Source organism: Mastomys coucha, unplaced genomic scaffold (assembly GCF_008632895.1).
Source record: "Mastomys coucha isolate ucsf_1 unplaced genomic scaffold, UCSF_Mcou_1 pScaffold14, whole genome shotgun sequence".
Lineage (NCBI taxonomy): Eukaryota > Metazoa > Chordata > Mammalia > Rodentia > Muridae > Mastomys > Mastomys coucha.
In genome coordinates this window covers 21,587,628-21,604,953 of record NW_022196896.1, presented here as the reverse complement: position 1 = coordinate 21,604,953, position 17,326 = coordinate 21,587,628, and the positions used below count along the sequence as shown (strand labels likewise).

General features: G+C 39.3%; 1 protein-coding gene across 3 annotated transcripts in view; it reads left to right on the top strand.

Annotated features, from left to right (window-relative positions):
• Window positions 1-17,326, top strand: part of Tmem64 (transmembrane protein 64) — a 47,026-nt gene that overhangs the window by 10,640 nt on the left and 19,060 nt on the right. The window contains exons 2-3 of one of the 3 annotated variants that reach the window (XM_031366555.1): window positions 2,245-2,400; window positions 4,394-4,565. In XM_031366555.1, the coding sequence (XP_031222415.1) occupies window positions 2,245-2,400; window positions 4,394-4,565 (328 nt within the window). Of the gene's footprint in view, window positions 1-2,244; window positions 2,401-4,393; window positions 7,869-17,326 lie in introns of those variants that run through there. The other 2 variants (XM_031366556.1, XM_031366557.1) reach the window with 2 other exon arrangements.

Below are 17,326 nucleotides of genomic sequence, written 5' to 3'. Positions count from 1 at the left end.
GGGCATCTTGCATGGACAGTTTTGGCTCAGTGGTAAATGAATTACCAACTTGTTGCTGTAATATTCTTTCTAAGCAAACAATGCTGCGTCTCCTGTTCGTTTGTGACACTTACTAATTCAACAATAATGGAATTATAATCTACATGATTATTGTTATAATTATCATAGAGCAACTGCCCCTAGGTGGCTGAAGTCCTGGATCTTAAAATTAGTTTAAAAAAGTTTAATAGTGTGGTAGCTTTCTTACATACCGAGAATAACTAAATGGGGTGTGGGGAAGTCATATCCACAATATGCCAAAAATTCAACTAACAAATACATGAATAAGGCTAAATGGCCAAAATTCAGTAAAATATGTTACTTTTTTTTGAGTAATTATACAAACAATTCTGGATGAGGATACTCAACACAGATTTTTTTGCCTCTAACTAAATTCATTATAAAATTTAATTTAGTTCTTTGAATGGCAAGATGATCTGTAAGACTAAGTAGTGAGAAGAGATGTAATTCTTAACAATAATGAATGCGGTTTGAAGGAGGTGGGAAATTCATACTAAAACCACAGGCAAATAAAGAAGCTTTTGATTATCCATTCTGTAATGCTAGCAAAGTTAGCTCCTGGGAAAGGAAAGGAACAAATCCATTCCATTATTTTTAAAATTAATAAATTCCAGAATTACATAATGGTGAGTATTAAAAAGGCAAACTAAGCAGGAAAAACAAAAAAAATTAAGAGAAGCAAAGAAAGACTTCATGAACGTAAAAGTGTAGAGTTCTCTTATATTTGATTATACATTCGTGTGTTTCTATAAAATGAACTATTTTTCATCTTATAGTTCATACCAGAAACTGTGCTGCCAAGGAACACAAGCATTTTTGTCAAATCTAGACAACATAGTGAGACCATGTCTCAAAATTTAGGGTGTAGGGACAGTACCATAAAAAATTGATCTATTATATCTATCATACGTGTGTCCTTATATATAATGAGCACTTAGGAATAAGAAAAGAATAGCATTCTGAGAATATAGGGCAACTAAGAAAAACAGAATCATATGAAAATTAAAAATTTTCAAAAAAACTAGTGCCAATATAAATGAAAAAAGTACAAATGGTATCATGGGAAGATGTAATTTTACTAGATTAAAATTTACTACTTAATAAGCATGATGGACACACATCATTATTGGCAGTATACAAACGTCTGGTTGATTTGGGATGCGTGTGAAGTTTTGCTGTTTCAGTAGTTGCTTTTCTTGTGATTTATCCTAAGACAACTGAGATACATATTACTTGTTGTTTACAGATCACTAGAACTTAGTAGTATTGTCTATGGCCAGGAATCTTTGTGCAGTTGGGAGCATGGGATTTGCTCTCTCACAGTTCCACAGTTAGATGTGGGCCAAGCCTCCAGCCATCTTGAGGCTTGACTGGCAGAGGGCCCCTTCTAGGCACGCTCTTGTAGCTGTTGGGGGGCACCAGGCCTTGCCTAGCTTTTGGCTCCAGAGATCAGGTCCTGTTCCCCCACATCTCCCTGGAGCTACTTTTACAGTACCAGAGGTAGCCTGCTTCAGGGAAATGGAAGACCTTCTCTCCATGGTCTGATCTTAGAAGTGAGTTCTCATTTGGTCTGCTAGAGTCTGTCTGCTAAGGAGTAAGCAGGGCGTAACTGTTTTTGAGGAGAAGATTGCCCAGGTTCTTGGGAGTATGCTGACTTCACGTGTTACTATACAAATGTGTTCATTATGGCTTTGTGAATTCTTTTTAATAACAAATAAACAGCAATTACCACATAGACATCAAGAAATAGGCATTGTTGATATTTCTGCATTGAGAGTGATGGAGACAGTAATTCCTTGGGTTCTAAACCCTGCAGTATACCATTCCAGTCTAACTGGGCTTCAGAGCATAATAACCCCACTGCTCTTAAGAATATTGATGCTTACTTAGTAAGATGTGAGAGACTCACAAGTTTTTACATACTGATCTGTATATGGACTTTGCTTATAGGTAAGAAAAATTAGTTGCTAAATGTTCTCTTTCAATAGTAGTAGAGTAGAATAGTAAATTTTTATTTAAAGTTTAATTTCCTTCTAAGTGTATCATTTGCAAATATTTCCTTGATAGTTGTTCAAGTGCTTCATCCATATTTTAGATCTCTACCCTAAAAACACAGCACTGACAAGATTTATAGAAGTGACTTTGCACTTGATAACAAATCATTCCCTTTAATTCACTTCCTAGATCACTGATCTCTCCTTACCCAACTATCTGATGGCATCTTCAGTTGGACTGCTTCCGACTCAGCTTCTGAATTCTTACTTGGGTACCACACTACGGACGATGGAAGATGTCATCGCAGAACAAAGTGTTAGTGGATATTTTGTCTTTTGTTTACAGGTGAGTGCAAGGCCAAGAATTGCCTGGCTTTACTATTCTTTGTTTTGTTGATTAACCTAATGTTTCCTTGACCATAGTTGAAGAATTGTTTCATTTTAGATAGTTGTTTCAATAATACTACTTTACATTTGGATGACAGTTTTAATTGTGTGGATACCCAGAAATACCTGGACATGGTCGGATGTATTGAATATCCCCTGTAAAATCATAAGAAAAGAGTCATAAAAATAAGATTCCTTTATGGGAATTGTTTTTAAAATCATTGCAAGTCAAATCTGTGTCTTGACTTTGTATGAAAACTTTGCTGTCAAAAAATTTTGTAATTGGTTCAAGGACTTGGTTTTCATTTAGGTTTAGAATTTTTGTTTTGCTTGCTTTATATGGATAGCATGCTAATCACATAATGTTAAATTTTGTATGTTTTGTGCCTATAGAATATTATGTATAATTTCCTATCTGTGTCTATTTCAAAGTACAAGGAAGATTCTGACATATAATGCATTCTTAAGGTTTTTTTTTTTTTTTTTTTTTTTTTTTTTAGACAAAGTATGTATCATTTTCTCTTTCATAGAAATTAGGAATTTGTTTGAAATTTCTTTTTATAAATACTGTGTTTAGCTGGGCAGGGGTGGCGCACGCCTTTGATTCCTGCACTTGGGAGGCAGAGGCAGGCGGATTTCTGTGTTCGAGGCCAGCCTGGTCTACAGAGTGAGTTCCAGGACAGCCAGGGCTATACAGAGAAACCCTGCCTCAAAAATAAAATAAAATAAAATAAAATAAAATAAAATAAAATAAATAAATACTGTGTTTGAGTAGAAGTCCTCAATTGCTTACAGTGTACACTGTTGAAACTTTATATTTTCATGCCATCTTTGTAAATTGCTCAACTGTAATCGTTAGTACTTTCTAAAACTATAAAGTCAACTCGTTTATGGGACAGTTTGTTAACTCCTTTTGTTTGAATGGGCATATTTAAACTTGACAAACATAATTCTTAGCCCAGGAGAGATTTGATGCAGCTGGATTGTGAAGTGGAGGAGAGAGGAGACTCCTGACGGCAACATACGTGCACGTTTGATATGCCTTGTATGTGCTTCACATCAAAGTTACCACAGCGTAGATGACTTATACTGAAGTTCCTAGGTACAGGCTTTCTCTCCTGTTTCCCAGCTCTTTGCAAAGTCCACTGCTTCATTGTCATCTTCCTTCTTTACTTTTGGCTTGAAGTAAATCACGTTGTCTCACTTGTCCGTACAGGCTGCTTTGTCCTGACCTCCTGTGTCCTCAGTAGACTGCCTCCTCCTTCTTTAGTATCAGAAGTTTCTATGTGAGACACTCCACATTCTATCCAAGAGTTCTGCTTTTAGTCTTGTGCCTGCTCTCCAGCAAATAGTGGGAGAGAAGCTTGTGTTCTGTAGGAGGCTTGTTCCTCTGGCCTTCTTTCATTTAAATAGAGAAACTTAAGAAGGGTTTCTTATATACATCCTGTTGGTTCCTCTCTCTTTTTCTTTTATACTTCTGAGATTAAGGAAGAAAGTTGGTGCATGCTGGAGAAAGTCAGTGCCAAGTGTGTTTCTCCCACCCTACATGTTTAGTCCAACCCCTTCCCATTCCTTCTGTATCTTGTAGGTGCCACAAATTCAGTGTGTCTTACAGATTTAGCATCTTACGCGCACCGCCTGTAGCACACACTCTCCTAGTACTGTCAGTTCTTTACATTGCATTATAGTCTATTGAAAGGTATCTATTGAGTTTTCAGAAAGTAAATGATATTTCTTTCAGGAGAAATAAAACAATTACAGAATTTAGAAACCCACTTTCCTAACGCCCAACTTACCATTTTATTTAACAGTGGTTGCTCAGTTAACAGCAAATCGCTGTTAAAAATAGCTGTACGACTTCCTACCTTTCACTTTTAAGAACTGTATATTCATTGAGTTCATTTCCTTTAGTTGTATATGATATTGGTAACTGGTCTTCTTTTCATTCACAGATTGTTATAAGCATAGGCCTCATGTTTTATGTAGTCCATCGTGCTCAAGTGGAATTGAATGCAGCTATTGTAGCTTGTGAGATGGAACTGAAAACCTCGCTGGTTAAAGGCAGTCAACCGACTCCCAGTGGCTCTTCCTTCTACAACAAGAGGACCCTCACGTTTTCTGGAGGTGGAATCAATATTGTATGATTCTTACAAACTGTGATTGTTGAGAGCCTAGTGTGCTATCTAGGCCTAGCAGTCACTGACCTGATGCAGAGACAAGTGCTGTTGTGTTATGGCACAAACAAAACTGACTAGTTTTTAAATTGCACAATTTTTTAAAAGCAAGAATCATTTTCTGGGTCTCTAAATGTAAATGTAGATGCAGCTTTGGCTGCCCCTTGTTATACCTGTAATGGCCTATAGGTGTGCACTTTAGTGTTTTTGAATTATTTTATTGCTGGGACTTATGAACAGAGAAATAACCCAAATATTTTTTTTTGTTCAGTATCTTTATAAAGCTCATGAATAGTTATGTGCATCCGTCTTTAAAGATGAGTAAAAGTATACAGTTCTCAATGGGTCATTGTTGGATGTTCTTTGCTTAGGCATCCTGTCCAGAAGGGTAAACTGTTTTGTTTATTGTTCACTTGTTTGTTTCAAGCAGAAAAAGTTTGCTTTATTTTCCTTGCTTGTAGGAAAATAGCTATATTTCAGTTGAATGTATGTTATCTAGCATTATGTCACTGTGGATCATTTACACCTTTCTGTACAAGTGTAAATCCTATATTGTGGGACTGAAGTGCTCTTAAGACCCCTTTTATTTTCACTGTGTAATATGCAAAGTGAAAGGGACATTATTTAGCAGGTGGCTCACAAGCCCGCATCCTTATTTGATTATATTGGTTTCACCCTTTAGATCTCATCCAAGGGCTGTCCAATAGCACTCTTACTAAACCATTTTCCCCTTTTATATTAATAATTAGGCTTTGAAGTAAATATATTATTCCTATAAAATGGTGGGCTTACCATCTCTGAAGTTGTCATTCAGGTGGCCTTGTTTAGTCAAACGCCTTGTTAAAAAGAAACAAGCTTTAAAATCATGTTTATAGTTTCAATAAAGTACATATATATATATATATATATATATGTCCCCATAGTTTTCAGCTTTAAAACTATAAACATTAACAAAAAGCCCACATTTGTGCTGGTTCTGTATGATTGCTGTCTCATTTAGGGCTTTGGTATCCTTTTCCCTGATAAGACTCAGGAATTCTGAAATGTGAAATTGTCTCAATTCTTTTTCTTGTAGCATGTGTGTTTGCTAACAACACTTAGGACTTAGCGTACAGTAATCCAACATGATTCATATGGCGTGCACTTATTTATCAGCTTTATTTTTAAGATAGTTTAGTTGCAAACTTAATGATTAGTTGATCTTGTTTGTTACAGATGAGACTGTAGTGATATGGTAACATTTTCTGTTAAGGACTTCACTTTTCTATGACTGTTCAACCTATCAGAGCTCTCTTCGCTGCCTCTTCCTGGCAGTGAGACCTTTGCCCTGCTTACTGCTGACACACAGATTAATCCTGTGCAAGCAGATTTTTCTAGTCTTAACACCAGAGATGAATTTGATTAACAAGGTTTTTGCCCAGTTCATGTGGTTTTCCTTCCCTTCTTGATGCATAAATTCCTTTGCCTCTAAGTAGCAGTAGAAGACCAGAGTAACTGACGAAAGGCACCTGGTCTACCGAGCATGCCTGGCCTCCAGACCTTTGTCATCGGTAGAAAAACAACGATATATACTGAGTCTTTACTGCCTCTTTAGTTTTAAGTTTTATTTAGTTTAACCATCCCAATAAAGGAAATGTTTGATTTATTCTTTTTAGTACAACTTGGCAACATTTTTCTTGTGTTTCTCCTTGGCTATTTTTTGTTACAGTGATCTTTATTTAAGATCATTGTTTTCATGCTTGTTTTACAGTTCATGTATTTTGAAGTGCATTATATTTACTTAGCTTTTGTAACTTGAACGAGTTCACCAAATGAGTACCTTTTAGTAATTTGTAATAACTTCTTCCAAATGTTAAGATTTTCCCTGATAATTGTATTACGTATGTGAAGACAAAAGAAATAATTTTCTGTATTCTGCCAATCATAATTTTATATAATAAATCATCAACTTTTATAATAGTATGGATTGACAATTTCTAAAGTACTAATGTAGCTATGCTTTTCCTTTCTTTAGCATTTCTAAGGTACCAGTGAACAGCAGTTCATTATTGCCATGCTACTTGATAGGTGCATCTGATGGCTGGGTTATATTTATCTTCACTGTAACCTGTGCAGCAAGCATAGCTGTATTATGTCACTGTCTCTAACCTTGGGCTTACAGCAGCAGGAGTTCCCGAGCAGTGCTCTGGGCACACATTGCCTCCAGCCATATGTATTTTGGAAATCATATTCATAGAAATGAAGTATGGTGTCCTTACATTAGTTAACTACAACCTAAAGTTGCTTTATATTCACTTAGAGTCCACCTAGTCTTCAATCTGGTTAAAGTTTTATTCCATTTTTCCTGAGGTTGCCACTTTGACAAATTTGCATTACCTCTCTTTAAAATCATGTTTATATTTACTGTGCTTTTATGTCATTTTTATTTGATCATCTAATTTGTGAATAATTGAACTCTGTATTCTTGGTGAAAATCATGTTATCAAGTCTCTGTTATTAGAATGTTTATTTTCAGTTTATATTTCAGAAGTGAATGGATGTATTCAGAGTCAGCCATGCTCACCCTTGATGCAGTGTAACCAGCTGCTAATGTTCCACAGTGGCTTTCCCCAGTACCCACAGTTCCTCTCGGGGAAACTGTGGAATTCAGTTTGTTTGCTCTCACTGAGAACAAGCTAAATGGTTGAGGCACACACAGCACCACACCTGTTAACCTGTGGTGGGGATTTGGACTCTTCCTGGGGAAGTTACTATGACTTGAATTTGTTGTCTGTGAGGCTGATCTTTGCAGTTCTTGAAAGCTGCTAGGCATGTGCCACATTGATGCAAATAGATCCTTCCTGTGTGGTAGATGAGTGCCATTCACAGAAAAGGAGCATTGGAGAGAAAAAGGGTTATTGTGAAGCCCGACAACAACTGTAACTGAGTTGGTTTATTGTGAAGCCCGACAACAACTGTAACTGGGTTGGTTTATTGTGAAGCCCGACAACAACTGTAACTGGGTTGGTGGCCTTGGTGCTGAGATTGTGTTGCAGCTGAAGGCTACTCCCAGGCTCGGAATGATCCATGTAATATTTATTGTCTGGATCCTCAGATTAGATGTTTCTGGTTTCTCTTTTAATAAGGTATTTAGGATATATATTTGTAAAGTACATTGCTTTAAGCTGAAAAGCCATTTAAATGGGGAGAGGAATTACTCTCGTAGGCTATTTAAAACTCAGGAGTTCAAATAAACTCACAGTTTGGACAGACACTGTTGACTTTGCAACTGAATTTTGACCTGGTACATCTAAACTGCACAGTGATTGCTTCAGACTGTTCTCAAAGGTGGCTGGGATTGACCGTGGCGAATTCTAATGGCAAAGCAGTTACAATGTCTTGAAAAATGCTATCCCGAATCACTCGTGTGCCTAAGAAAATAAAAGGAAATATTTTATTTTTCTTCTCTCTCCTTTTTCTTTCCCATGGTTGTAAAGATGTGTTCATGGGAGGGAACCCTTCAGGGGGAAGGGAGATGCATGCTGCTCTCCATTGATGCTGTTGCTCACTCTTAGGATCTCATGTCAGGTGTTAGGATTGTGGAAGAGAGCCTGTGGACTGGCGTTTCTGATTTCTTACATTAGCTCCTCAGCTCCTGTGCCATAAAATACCATCTGGTAAACACAGGCATTAGCTGTTTGATGCTTCTTCATAGAATCAAAAGCTTTTCCCAATTTAATTTTCTGTACCTCATTTCTGACGGTTGCCTTGAAAGCACATTACAGCTACCACAAACCTTTGCATCCAGAATGATGTTTGCCTGTGTTGCTTTTTACCTGGTCCAATGCTGTTTTTCATTTTTTTTTTTTATGCTGTCAAAACTGCATGCTAAATACACAAAATAAAGGGCCCACAAGGGAGGCCAAGTGTAATGATGTATGCTTATAATACCAGCACTCCTGGAGGCTGAGGCAAGAGGGTTGTAAGTTCAAGGACAGCCTGAGTTATATCTTGTCCCCCACAACCCCACCTCAGATACACAAAAATAAAGAAGCCACAAGGGAATAATCATATTTCTGAGGCTGAAGACTGGGTATAGCATCAGTGCCCACATCAGAGAAGCATACTGGCATTGCTGGTTGCTTGTCATCCAAGGCAATGAGCTACCAGGCTATAGCCTTCTCCTTGTCGATACTAGAATCTATCTTAGCACTCCTAGGTGTGAGAAAATGTATACCAATAGAGTATGTACTTGAACATTAAATATGTTGTAGTGTTAAACAAGGTCTGTGCATGTGATGCACTTATATTAACTCACCCTTGCAAGTTTGAATAAAAGTGGTTTTCCAGGTTTAGTAATAACTGGTTAATAGTACTGCTTTAAAATGATTCAGAATTCCTCAAGGCAGTAAGGTGCGAGATAGGAGTCTTGAAAAATCACAGAATATTGGAGGAAAATTGAATAGGAAAAACGGCATATATAGCTGCACACTGCATACAAAATGAAAAATAGATAATTTGAAATGCTCACAGAGTAGGAATGTAGAGTAGAACACTTTAAGTATATTTAGCATGCATAAAGTTTGTGGCCAATATGAATGTTTGGACGAACTAGTGTATATCTCTTGTAATCTTGTCCAAAGCTTACCTTGGCTAGGGACATAGGGTACTAGAGAGTTTCCCAGTTAAATTTTCAGTTTACTACTGTGATTTCAAGTCAGTTGTCTGGTTTTTTTGCAATGTCGTGACTCTGCTGCAAACGTGCAGCTGTACAGCTTCATGTGGAGCCAGTGTTTCTGGGGGATCTTGGAGGATGTCTCTTCATTGTGTGGGCGTGGGCTAGATCTAAGGGCATTAACTCTGAACTATCTTTTCTCCTCCACTGCCCTGGGTTGCTGGGTACGAATGGGGCTCACTGCCCCACCCCCATGCGTGTATGTGTGTGTGTGTGTGTGTGTGTGTGTGTGTGTGTGTGTATTGTGTGTGGATATCTTTGCAGAAAAACCAGGGTAGGAATTTCTCTGGTATTTGCTTGCCTAGTGTCAGTGGGTTTCAGAAAGACCAGAGCCAGAGACCCTGGAAATATTTCTGGCTTTTAAATCTATGATCCTCTGAAAGAAAATGTCATGTCATTCCTACCGAAAAGTAACCATCCCCTGTGACATCAACAAGTTGCAAAGGGGCTGTTGGGCCTGAGAGTTCCCTGCTGTGGAAGGAGGAGAAAATTGCACAAGATCAGACTCAGAGATGTTTCTCCTACGGTCCTCCTCGCAGTTGGCTGGCTTCCAACTCCTCCCCTAGCGTGTCTGGAGGCTTATTAATCGTATCATTGTTCTCTTGGCGCTTGTAAGCAAAATGAGCGCGGCACTCAGTAGAGTGATGCGGCCATGATAGGAGACTTAGCAGCCCTCAGATAGGATGAGCTAGAGAGTTCCAGAAAGTTCCAGCGACTGTAAGAACAAGGAACGCATCTTACCCACAAAGTCCCATTGCTTTGTATATGCCTGTGTGATAGCAGCATCTGCCTGTATAGGATGAAATGTAGATGTGAAACTGCCAAAGGGAACTTACTAGTCTAATATGGGTTCCTTAGGTGGGAGGGCAGGGGAGGGAGGGACTGGTGTTCCGGGATGAAATGAAAACGGAAGACAAAAAGGAAAGGGCACACTTGAAAGTAAAATGGTGTGGCAGAAGTTATCCTTGAGTTACTGTGTTCCTCTTAGGGAAGAGCGCACATTCGTAAGGGCCTTACTGAAGAACGTGCCTTCTTCTTAAGGCCAGCTGTCCGATTTAAATCCCAGGGCTGCCACCATTTCCTGAATGCAAGTCCTTGAGAAGTTAAGGAAACAAATCATTTCTGTTCTTCTATTTCACTGCCTGGGAGGTAACAGTCTGCCTCCTGGGTTTTTGGGAGCGTTAAAGGGGGTGTATGGGGAGTGTACCGTAAAGCTGTCACTACCCAAACCTACCTTGTTCTTCAGAGTTGAGAGACCCTTCCAGTGTGGATATAGAAGACTAAAACAAGCCCGACATTTACAAGCAAGGGCAGGGAGAGTTAAAACTCCTTCAAAGACAGTATATAAAACAAAGCCTGCATGCTCCATATGGCATAGAAGATCAACTTAAAAAGCCATTGGGACAGAATGTGTGACTGAGGAAGTAGGGCTTGGAAAAGTCGCCGAGTTGGGAGAGGTGTGGGTGTTTGTTATTAGTTTTGCTTGTTGCACATGGGAACCCTTAGTCAAAAAGCCAAAACAGTGAAAGTTGCAGAGGGGAAAGGACATCGATTTTGTTGTTCTTTTAGCCAGATGACTTTCCAGGTCATCCCTTCTTCTCACTTAACCGCCGCCTCCACTAGCAGCTCCCTTAATTACCTAAGCTAGTGCATTGTGAAGACTTGCTTCAGTTCTTGCTGTTGAGTCGTGCACGCTCTGCACAGGTGCTTCTGGGTTTATTACATCCTTGTTGACGCCAGTCTACATTTTGTATCATGTCAGTATAGTTCTGTGTGGGAGGGAAAGAACATTTATGTTCTCTGACTTTGCATTCAGCCAGTCACTGTTTTTCAGTAAAAAGAGAAAATTGCCTGGATATGTGCTTGGCCTAGGGTTGCACAGGTATGGGGAATAGAGGGACTCCTTTGTGAGGAAGGTAGAGCGTGAAAACAGTCACAGCGGAGCCTGAGCAGGCCTGTGATGAGCAGGGGAAGGCCAAGCAGAAAAGAGAGCAGGACCAGACATTGCGAGGATTGCAGGGCATGGAGCAGAGTTAGGAGGTATTCTGTCATTAGTGATTGAATGCAGTCTGAAGAATAAGTGCAGATTGTTAAGGAAAGAGGAAAAGGTGAGAATGCAAAGCACATGGAAGTATAAATATTTAAGAATAGCAAGAATGTGAAGGGCAGGAGCAAAGTATGAAACCAGCACTGGAGCAATACATAAGATGCTGTGTTGTAAAGGCACACGTGGATTTGTATACAAGAAGCATAGGTCTCATATTTATGGAGAAGAAAGTGCTGAAGTAGCAACTGTCTAAATTTTGAATTGCAAACAATAGTTTAGGGAAATTGAAGAATGCCAAAACCATTAGTGTAAAGAGTAATCAGGGAAGACGGAACAGCCAGAACTCGGACATGGCAGTAAATACAGGAAGGCAATGTGCAAAGGAAATCTGGCAACTGTACCTACAGTGCAGATGGGCAGATGGGGAAGGCTCTGGGATAACTCACTGTTTCTGCCATGGTTGGTGGCCTAACTAAGAACAGTTTAATTTAAGGCCAGAGATCTGAAAGGGAGGATGAAATGCTGCTGGGGTATGGTGATCCAGGAACAGGCTAAGTGGTTATGTAACTCAAGAGGAGACTGGGCCTGAAAGAGGCTCGGGAATCAACAGAATGTGCTGCTTTAAAAGGTGCTGATTTGGTGCCAAGTGAGGAAAATGGTGGCCATGAGGAGAGGGGTCTACACCTGGTAGTGCAGCAGGAGAGGCAGGGCAGCCAGCATTGGAAGATAGAAGGTTCTAGAAAGGACTCTGACTACTTCAGAAAGAAGAAATACAATTAAGGACTTAAATGTGTTCATTGAGTGTAACCCTTAGGCAGATGTTGGTATCTTGGGGATAGTGCAGGGAAGCCTGATGGAGTGTTGTGTGTGACTTGGATGAGGAAATGGATATGGCAAATGTCAGTTTCTCAACTAGTACTGGTCTGGCCAGTATGAAGTCGAATAGTCCTCTGATGGGGAAGTGGGGTTGATTGATTATAGGAAAGATAGAAAAATGATGCAAGAGACAGACAATGGGAAGGCTGCAAGTCATCACCACACCAGCATCAAGTGTATTTCTCATGACCTTCTTATGACCTCATGGTTACTGTGGGAAGCAAAGCCACAAGCTAACAGAAACAGTTTGCTAGAATATACACGTAAGTGATTTGTTCCCGCAGGGCAGTGGTGGCACACGCCTTTAATCATAGCCCTTGGGAGGCAGAGGCAGGAGGATTTGTGAGTTGGAGGCAAGCCTGGTCTACAGAGTGAGTTCCAGGACAGCCAGGGCACCTCATATTAGGCAAGTTCTAGGCTAGTGCTAGGCAAGTACTCCACCACTCTGCAATACTTAGGTTCTCTCATTTTGTGAATCAGGAGTCTCACCTGCTTGCCCAGACTGGCCTTAAACTTGAGCTAGCCTTGCTTCAGCCTCCTGAGTACCTACCTTCAGGCACATACTCCTCAGGCCTTGCTTTTTACCCTCTGACATTTCATGTCATTTCAGTTAATATAGCTACTAACTTTGTCAGTGTAAACTTTCAAAAGACAGACAGAATTTGAGAACAGAAAGCACAATTGGAGAATAGAGAAAAGATAAGGGTTAGGACTGGAATTCTTTCATTTTAAAGTCATCTGTGAAACCAAAGCACTTGCCATGCCTAGCCCTACTTGACTTAACTCTAGCACCTAGGTGTGGACACCAGCCAATTTTGGTGTTTACTGCTGATTAACAACCTGCTAAGAGGGAGTGATTGAGGTTTGTTTAAGCAGTGAGGAAAATTGTCATGTATAATTTATGTTAATATATGAACTCATTGGGTTATGCCCTTAGCTTATCTTGAAGATAACAATATAGATTAGTGGAATATTGGCCAGGAAACTGTGCCATAACACAGCTTATTTCTGATCATGGCCAATTAACTACAAAAATTACAGCAGAATATGTTCACAGTGCAGTGTTCTTTGCCGGACGCCCATTTTATTCTAAAGGGAGTCGTTCATGTGTTCTCTTAATTTTAGGTAATGTTTCAAAGATCATCTGCAGAAAAATACCCAAGAATTTTTTTAAGCAACAAAAAAATGACTTAAAATTAACTTCTTACCAAGAAACATAACTCTAGAATTGAGTAATTTGGTTGTTTCTGTGATAAATATTTAAGTCCAATTTTAATTAATCTTAGGATGGTTTTTAAGTTTTTTTCTTCCATCTTTAAAACAATATCAAAAGGCTCCAGGAGCAGGCAGATCCAAGATCATCCTTACAAAGCTCAATTCTAAAGATTTTCTCTGCTAAATGTTTATGGTCCAGTGAAATTTATTATGTTAAGAAAAATAAGGCAGACACAGAGAATCAAATACCACCACTTTCCACTATATTTTGGAAACTAAGACATTGAATAACCCAGATAAGCAGTGGTCAGAATTATAGATGGCAGTGAGAGCTGGTGATGGGGGGAGGGAGAGTGGGGGAAGGAAGTTAGGTATGGGCTCTGAAATACCAGGCGGAACTGATTTGGTGTTTCTACTACAGCAGGACTTGGTTACAGCATTCCACGATCTACTTCAGCCTAAGTAGAAGACTATTCCCAACACATAAAAGTGAGAAGTGTTTGAAGAGATACAAATGCTTTTTTTTTTTTTTTTTTTTTTTTTTAAGAAATGCTTATTATCCTGACTTGGTCATTATACATTATGTACATGTGTCACTTAGCATTATACACTCCATCAGAGTGCATGAACATTATGTCTCCATTTTAAAAAATGAGTTTAAAAACATGTATTTAAAAGTTTGATCAGACCAGGCAGTGGTAGTATATGCCTTTAATCCCAGCACTTGGGAGGCAGATGCAGGTAGATTTCTCAGTTCAAGGCCAGCCTGGTCTACAGAGTGAGTTCCAGGACAGCCAGGGCTACACAGAGAAACCCTGTCTCAAAAAAACCACCAAAAAAAAAAAAAATGAACAATTTTAGAAAACTTTAAAAAACAGAATGCTGTTCAGATTCCTTGTGTCCAGAAAGAAAGTCGTTTTCTTAAAGATCAGAAACAGTGGGTGACAGATGCTTTGTACACTACAGCAGGAGGTCTGGAGCATCAGTGAGACAATCTCCCCCCATCCTGAGTTGTCCATTACCGTTAATTAGTGAAATCTTTCTCCTGCACTTCATTCTAGGTTTTGATTAAGGCAGAAGTCTGAATATATCAAGTCCTATAAAACAGAGTAATTACAAAGATTTTTGACTTGTAACCCATTCTTTAAAGTTTCAAATTTCTGAGATAAAGGAAGTGATTTGGGACGGGGGAGATGGATCAGCTGGTACAGTGGGGGAGTTTGATTCCACAACACATGTGAAAAAGAATCCATGGAGTTGAAGACCAAGGGATCCCTGGGTTCCATTGGGCATCTCTAGTCGAGCAAGAAGTTGTGTCTCCAGAAAAGAGACTGCATAGGTGTATGGACACACATCTTTAATCCTAGTGTGCAGGAGGCTCAGGTATGCAGATCTCTTGAGTTCAAGGCCATCCTGATCTATATAGCAATTTCCAGGCCATCTAGTACTTCTGAGACTCTGCCTCAATTTTTTTTTTTTTTTTTTTTTTTTTTTTTTTTTTTTTTATTTAAGAGAAAAAGGTGGATGGCCCCTGAGAAACAACACCCAAGGTTATTGTCAGGTAATCTACACACACACACACACACACACACACACACACACACACACACACCACACAAAGAATGATTTCTGGAGCATATAGTTAAAATAAGACCAAAGTCTGTTACATGGCAAAATAGAATTTTTCACTGCAAAAAGGAAGCAAAATCTGTGCAAATTCAGGGAATCTATAAGAAATAACTGAAAGAAAGGAGAGGTTACTTGTTAGTCACGGCTGCCAGGATTTTCTTCCCTCCTGGCTATGTATGTGTGTCCTCCAGTGTTATACATGAGCTGAGGAAGCAATGGTAATGCTCTGTACATGACTATGGTCCTCATATCTTTGCCGGGGACAGAAGAGGAGAGAGGGGAGGGAGAGGAGGAGAAGAGGGTATTATTTGGACTACTTCAATGTCTCTGGTTTGGGGACCTTTGGAGCATCTTATTTGCTAGAATCAGAACTAAAATGGGATTTTTCTCCCCTAAACTCCCAAAGGACCTGTTCTGCTATTCCATTTTACTTGTAACTCTACAGGAAAGTTAAGGTGGCTTAGAAGTTTCGCCCTCAGCTCTTAGCTGTAATAGGAGGTGATGCTTGCTGTAGATTTTCATGTGTATTTTGGTTGCATTCTTTCCAAGAAGTTGTGAGATGAAGATAACTTCTGCAAAGCACATAAGCCACGACAGACTGGTGGAGTGGAAGCTCCTTCCTTGCTGCACCACACCTCTCATTTAATATCCGATCATTACCAGTTCTGCAGGGCACAAGGCTTGGAAAACACACACACACACACACACACACACACACACACACACACACACACACACACACACACACACAAGGCCAAGCCAGATATTTTCACTTAGGTCTGACATCAAGTGATTTGAAATTATGATTTCTGTTGGGTGTCGGGTGCCAGAGCCAATTAGACTTACAGTGACTTATAAGTTGGTTTGTCAGGGTATAAGTGATGTCATATAGCAATACTGGAGTAGACTGAGTTTCTTTGATACCTATGATAAATGAGACCCAGATTAACTTCAACCTGAAGTCCCAAGGTTAACATCAGGCTTAATCAAATTAGAACCACCTTTTCCCTTATGATTTTCTTTCTTTCATATTCCTCCTCAGAATTCAAAGAGGAGGGAATATGCCCCCCTGTTCTTCTTATGGGGCTTGCTATAACAATGTCAGGTCAAACTTACACGAAGGACTGAGAAACCTGCTGACTCATGATCTTGTCATGTGAAGTCCTTCAAACCACTCTACCATCTTACAAGTATTAACACATTTTTCTGCTTTATAATTTATAAGAATGGTGCAAAGATCATCTGCAATAAGAGGTATGTGACATGCCTGTTTAACAAATCAAAGTGGACCTGGCTGTCAGGTTCTCCCAGCATGCCTCAGTCCCTCCCTGTTCCAAAGTATGGTTGCTATAGCCCATTCCCTACCCTGAACTTCTCCAGTCCAAGGGCAGCTGGGCTGGCCTTCCCTATTATGTAATCCAGCCATTTAGCTACCTGGCCCTTTTGTCTACCCTTACTCTCTCTTCTCCTCCCTACTCCTCATCAGTGGCCAGCTCAGGACCATGTTCACTCTGGACTCTTCCCACACATCTCTACCTCTGGCTTAGCTCTCTCTCTTATCTCCTCCACCATACCTAAGAGCAGGTATGTCTATCTTTTCTATTTCTTTATTTCTCTTTTTTCATTCATTTATCTGGTGCTGAAAACCAGGGGAAAGGCCTGGTAGTTGATATAGGGGAGTCTTAAGGCCAGTTTAACAAAGTGAGCCAAGACAAACAACCTAGGTAGTACTGTGAACACGAGGAGACCTTAAAAATTTATCAACCTGTTTTATCAAACATACATTTTTATCTATCTAAACTTTTTAGACCCCCCAGTGTTGAACAGAGTTAGCAAAAGCATAAAAGTAGTTGTACATATATTTTTAAGTTAGGGTCTGCTAACCTGAGTATATCTTTATAACTTTAGGAATTTATCATATATAAATCCATCCTAATCCAAGGTATTTTGGAAACTTCTTGTTGCTTCCTTAGTCTGAAGGTAGATACAATGATAAACAGAGGGGTCAGTAGAACTAGGAAATTTTGTAGGTGCTTCCCCAAGAGCTGAATCCAAGTTACAGATATAATATATTCTAAACAAGAGTTGAATCACATATATAGTCAATTGTAACACATTAAGATTAGTTGTGCATAGATTTTTTAAATTATAAGCCTTTTGTTTTATAAGTATCAAGCCAAAATTTGTTAAAGAGCTTATATATATGCAAATATATATATATATGTATATA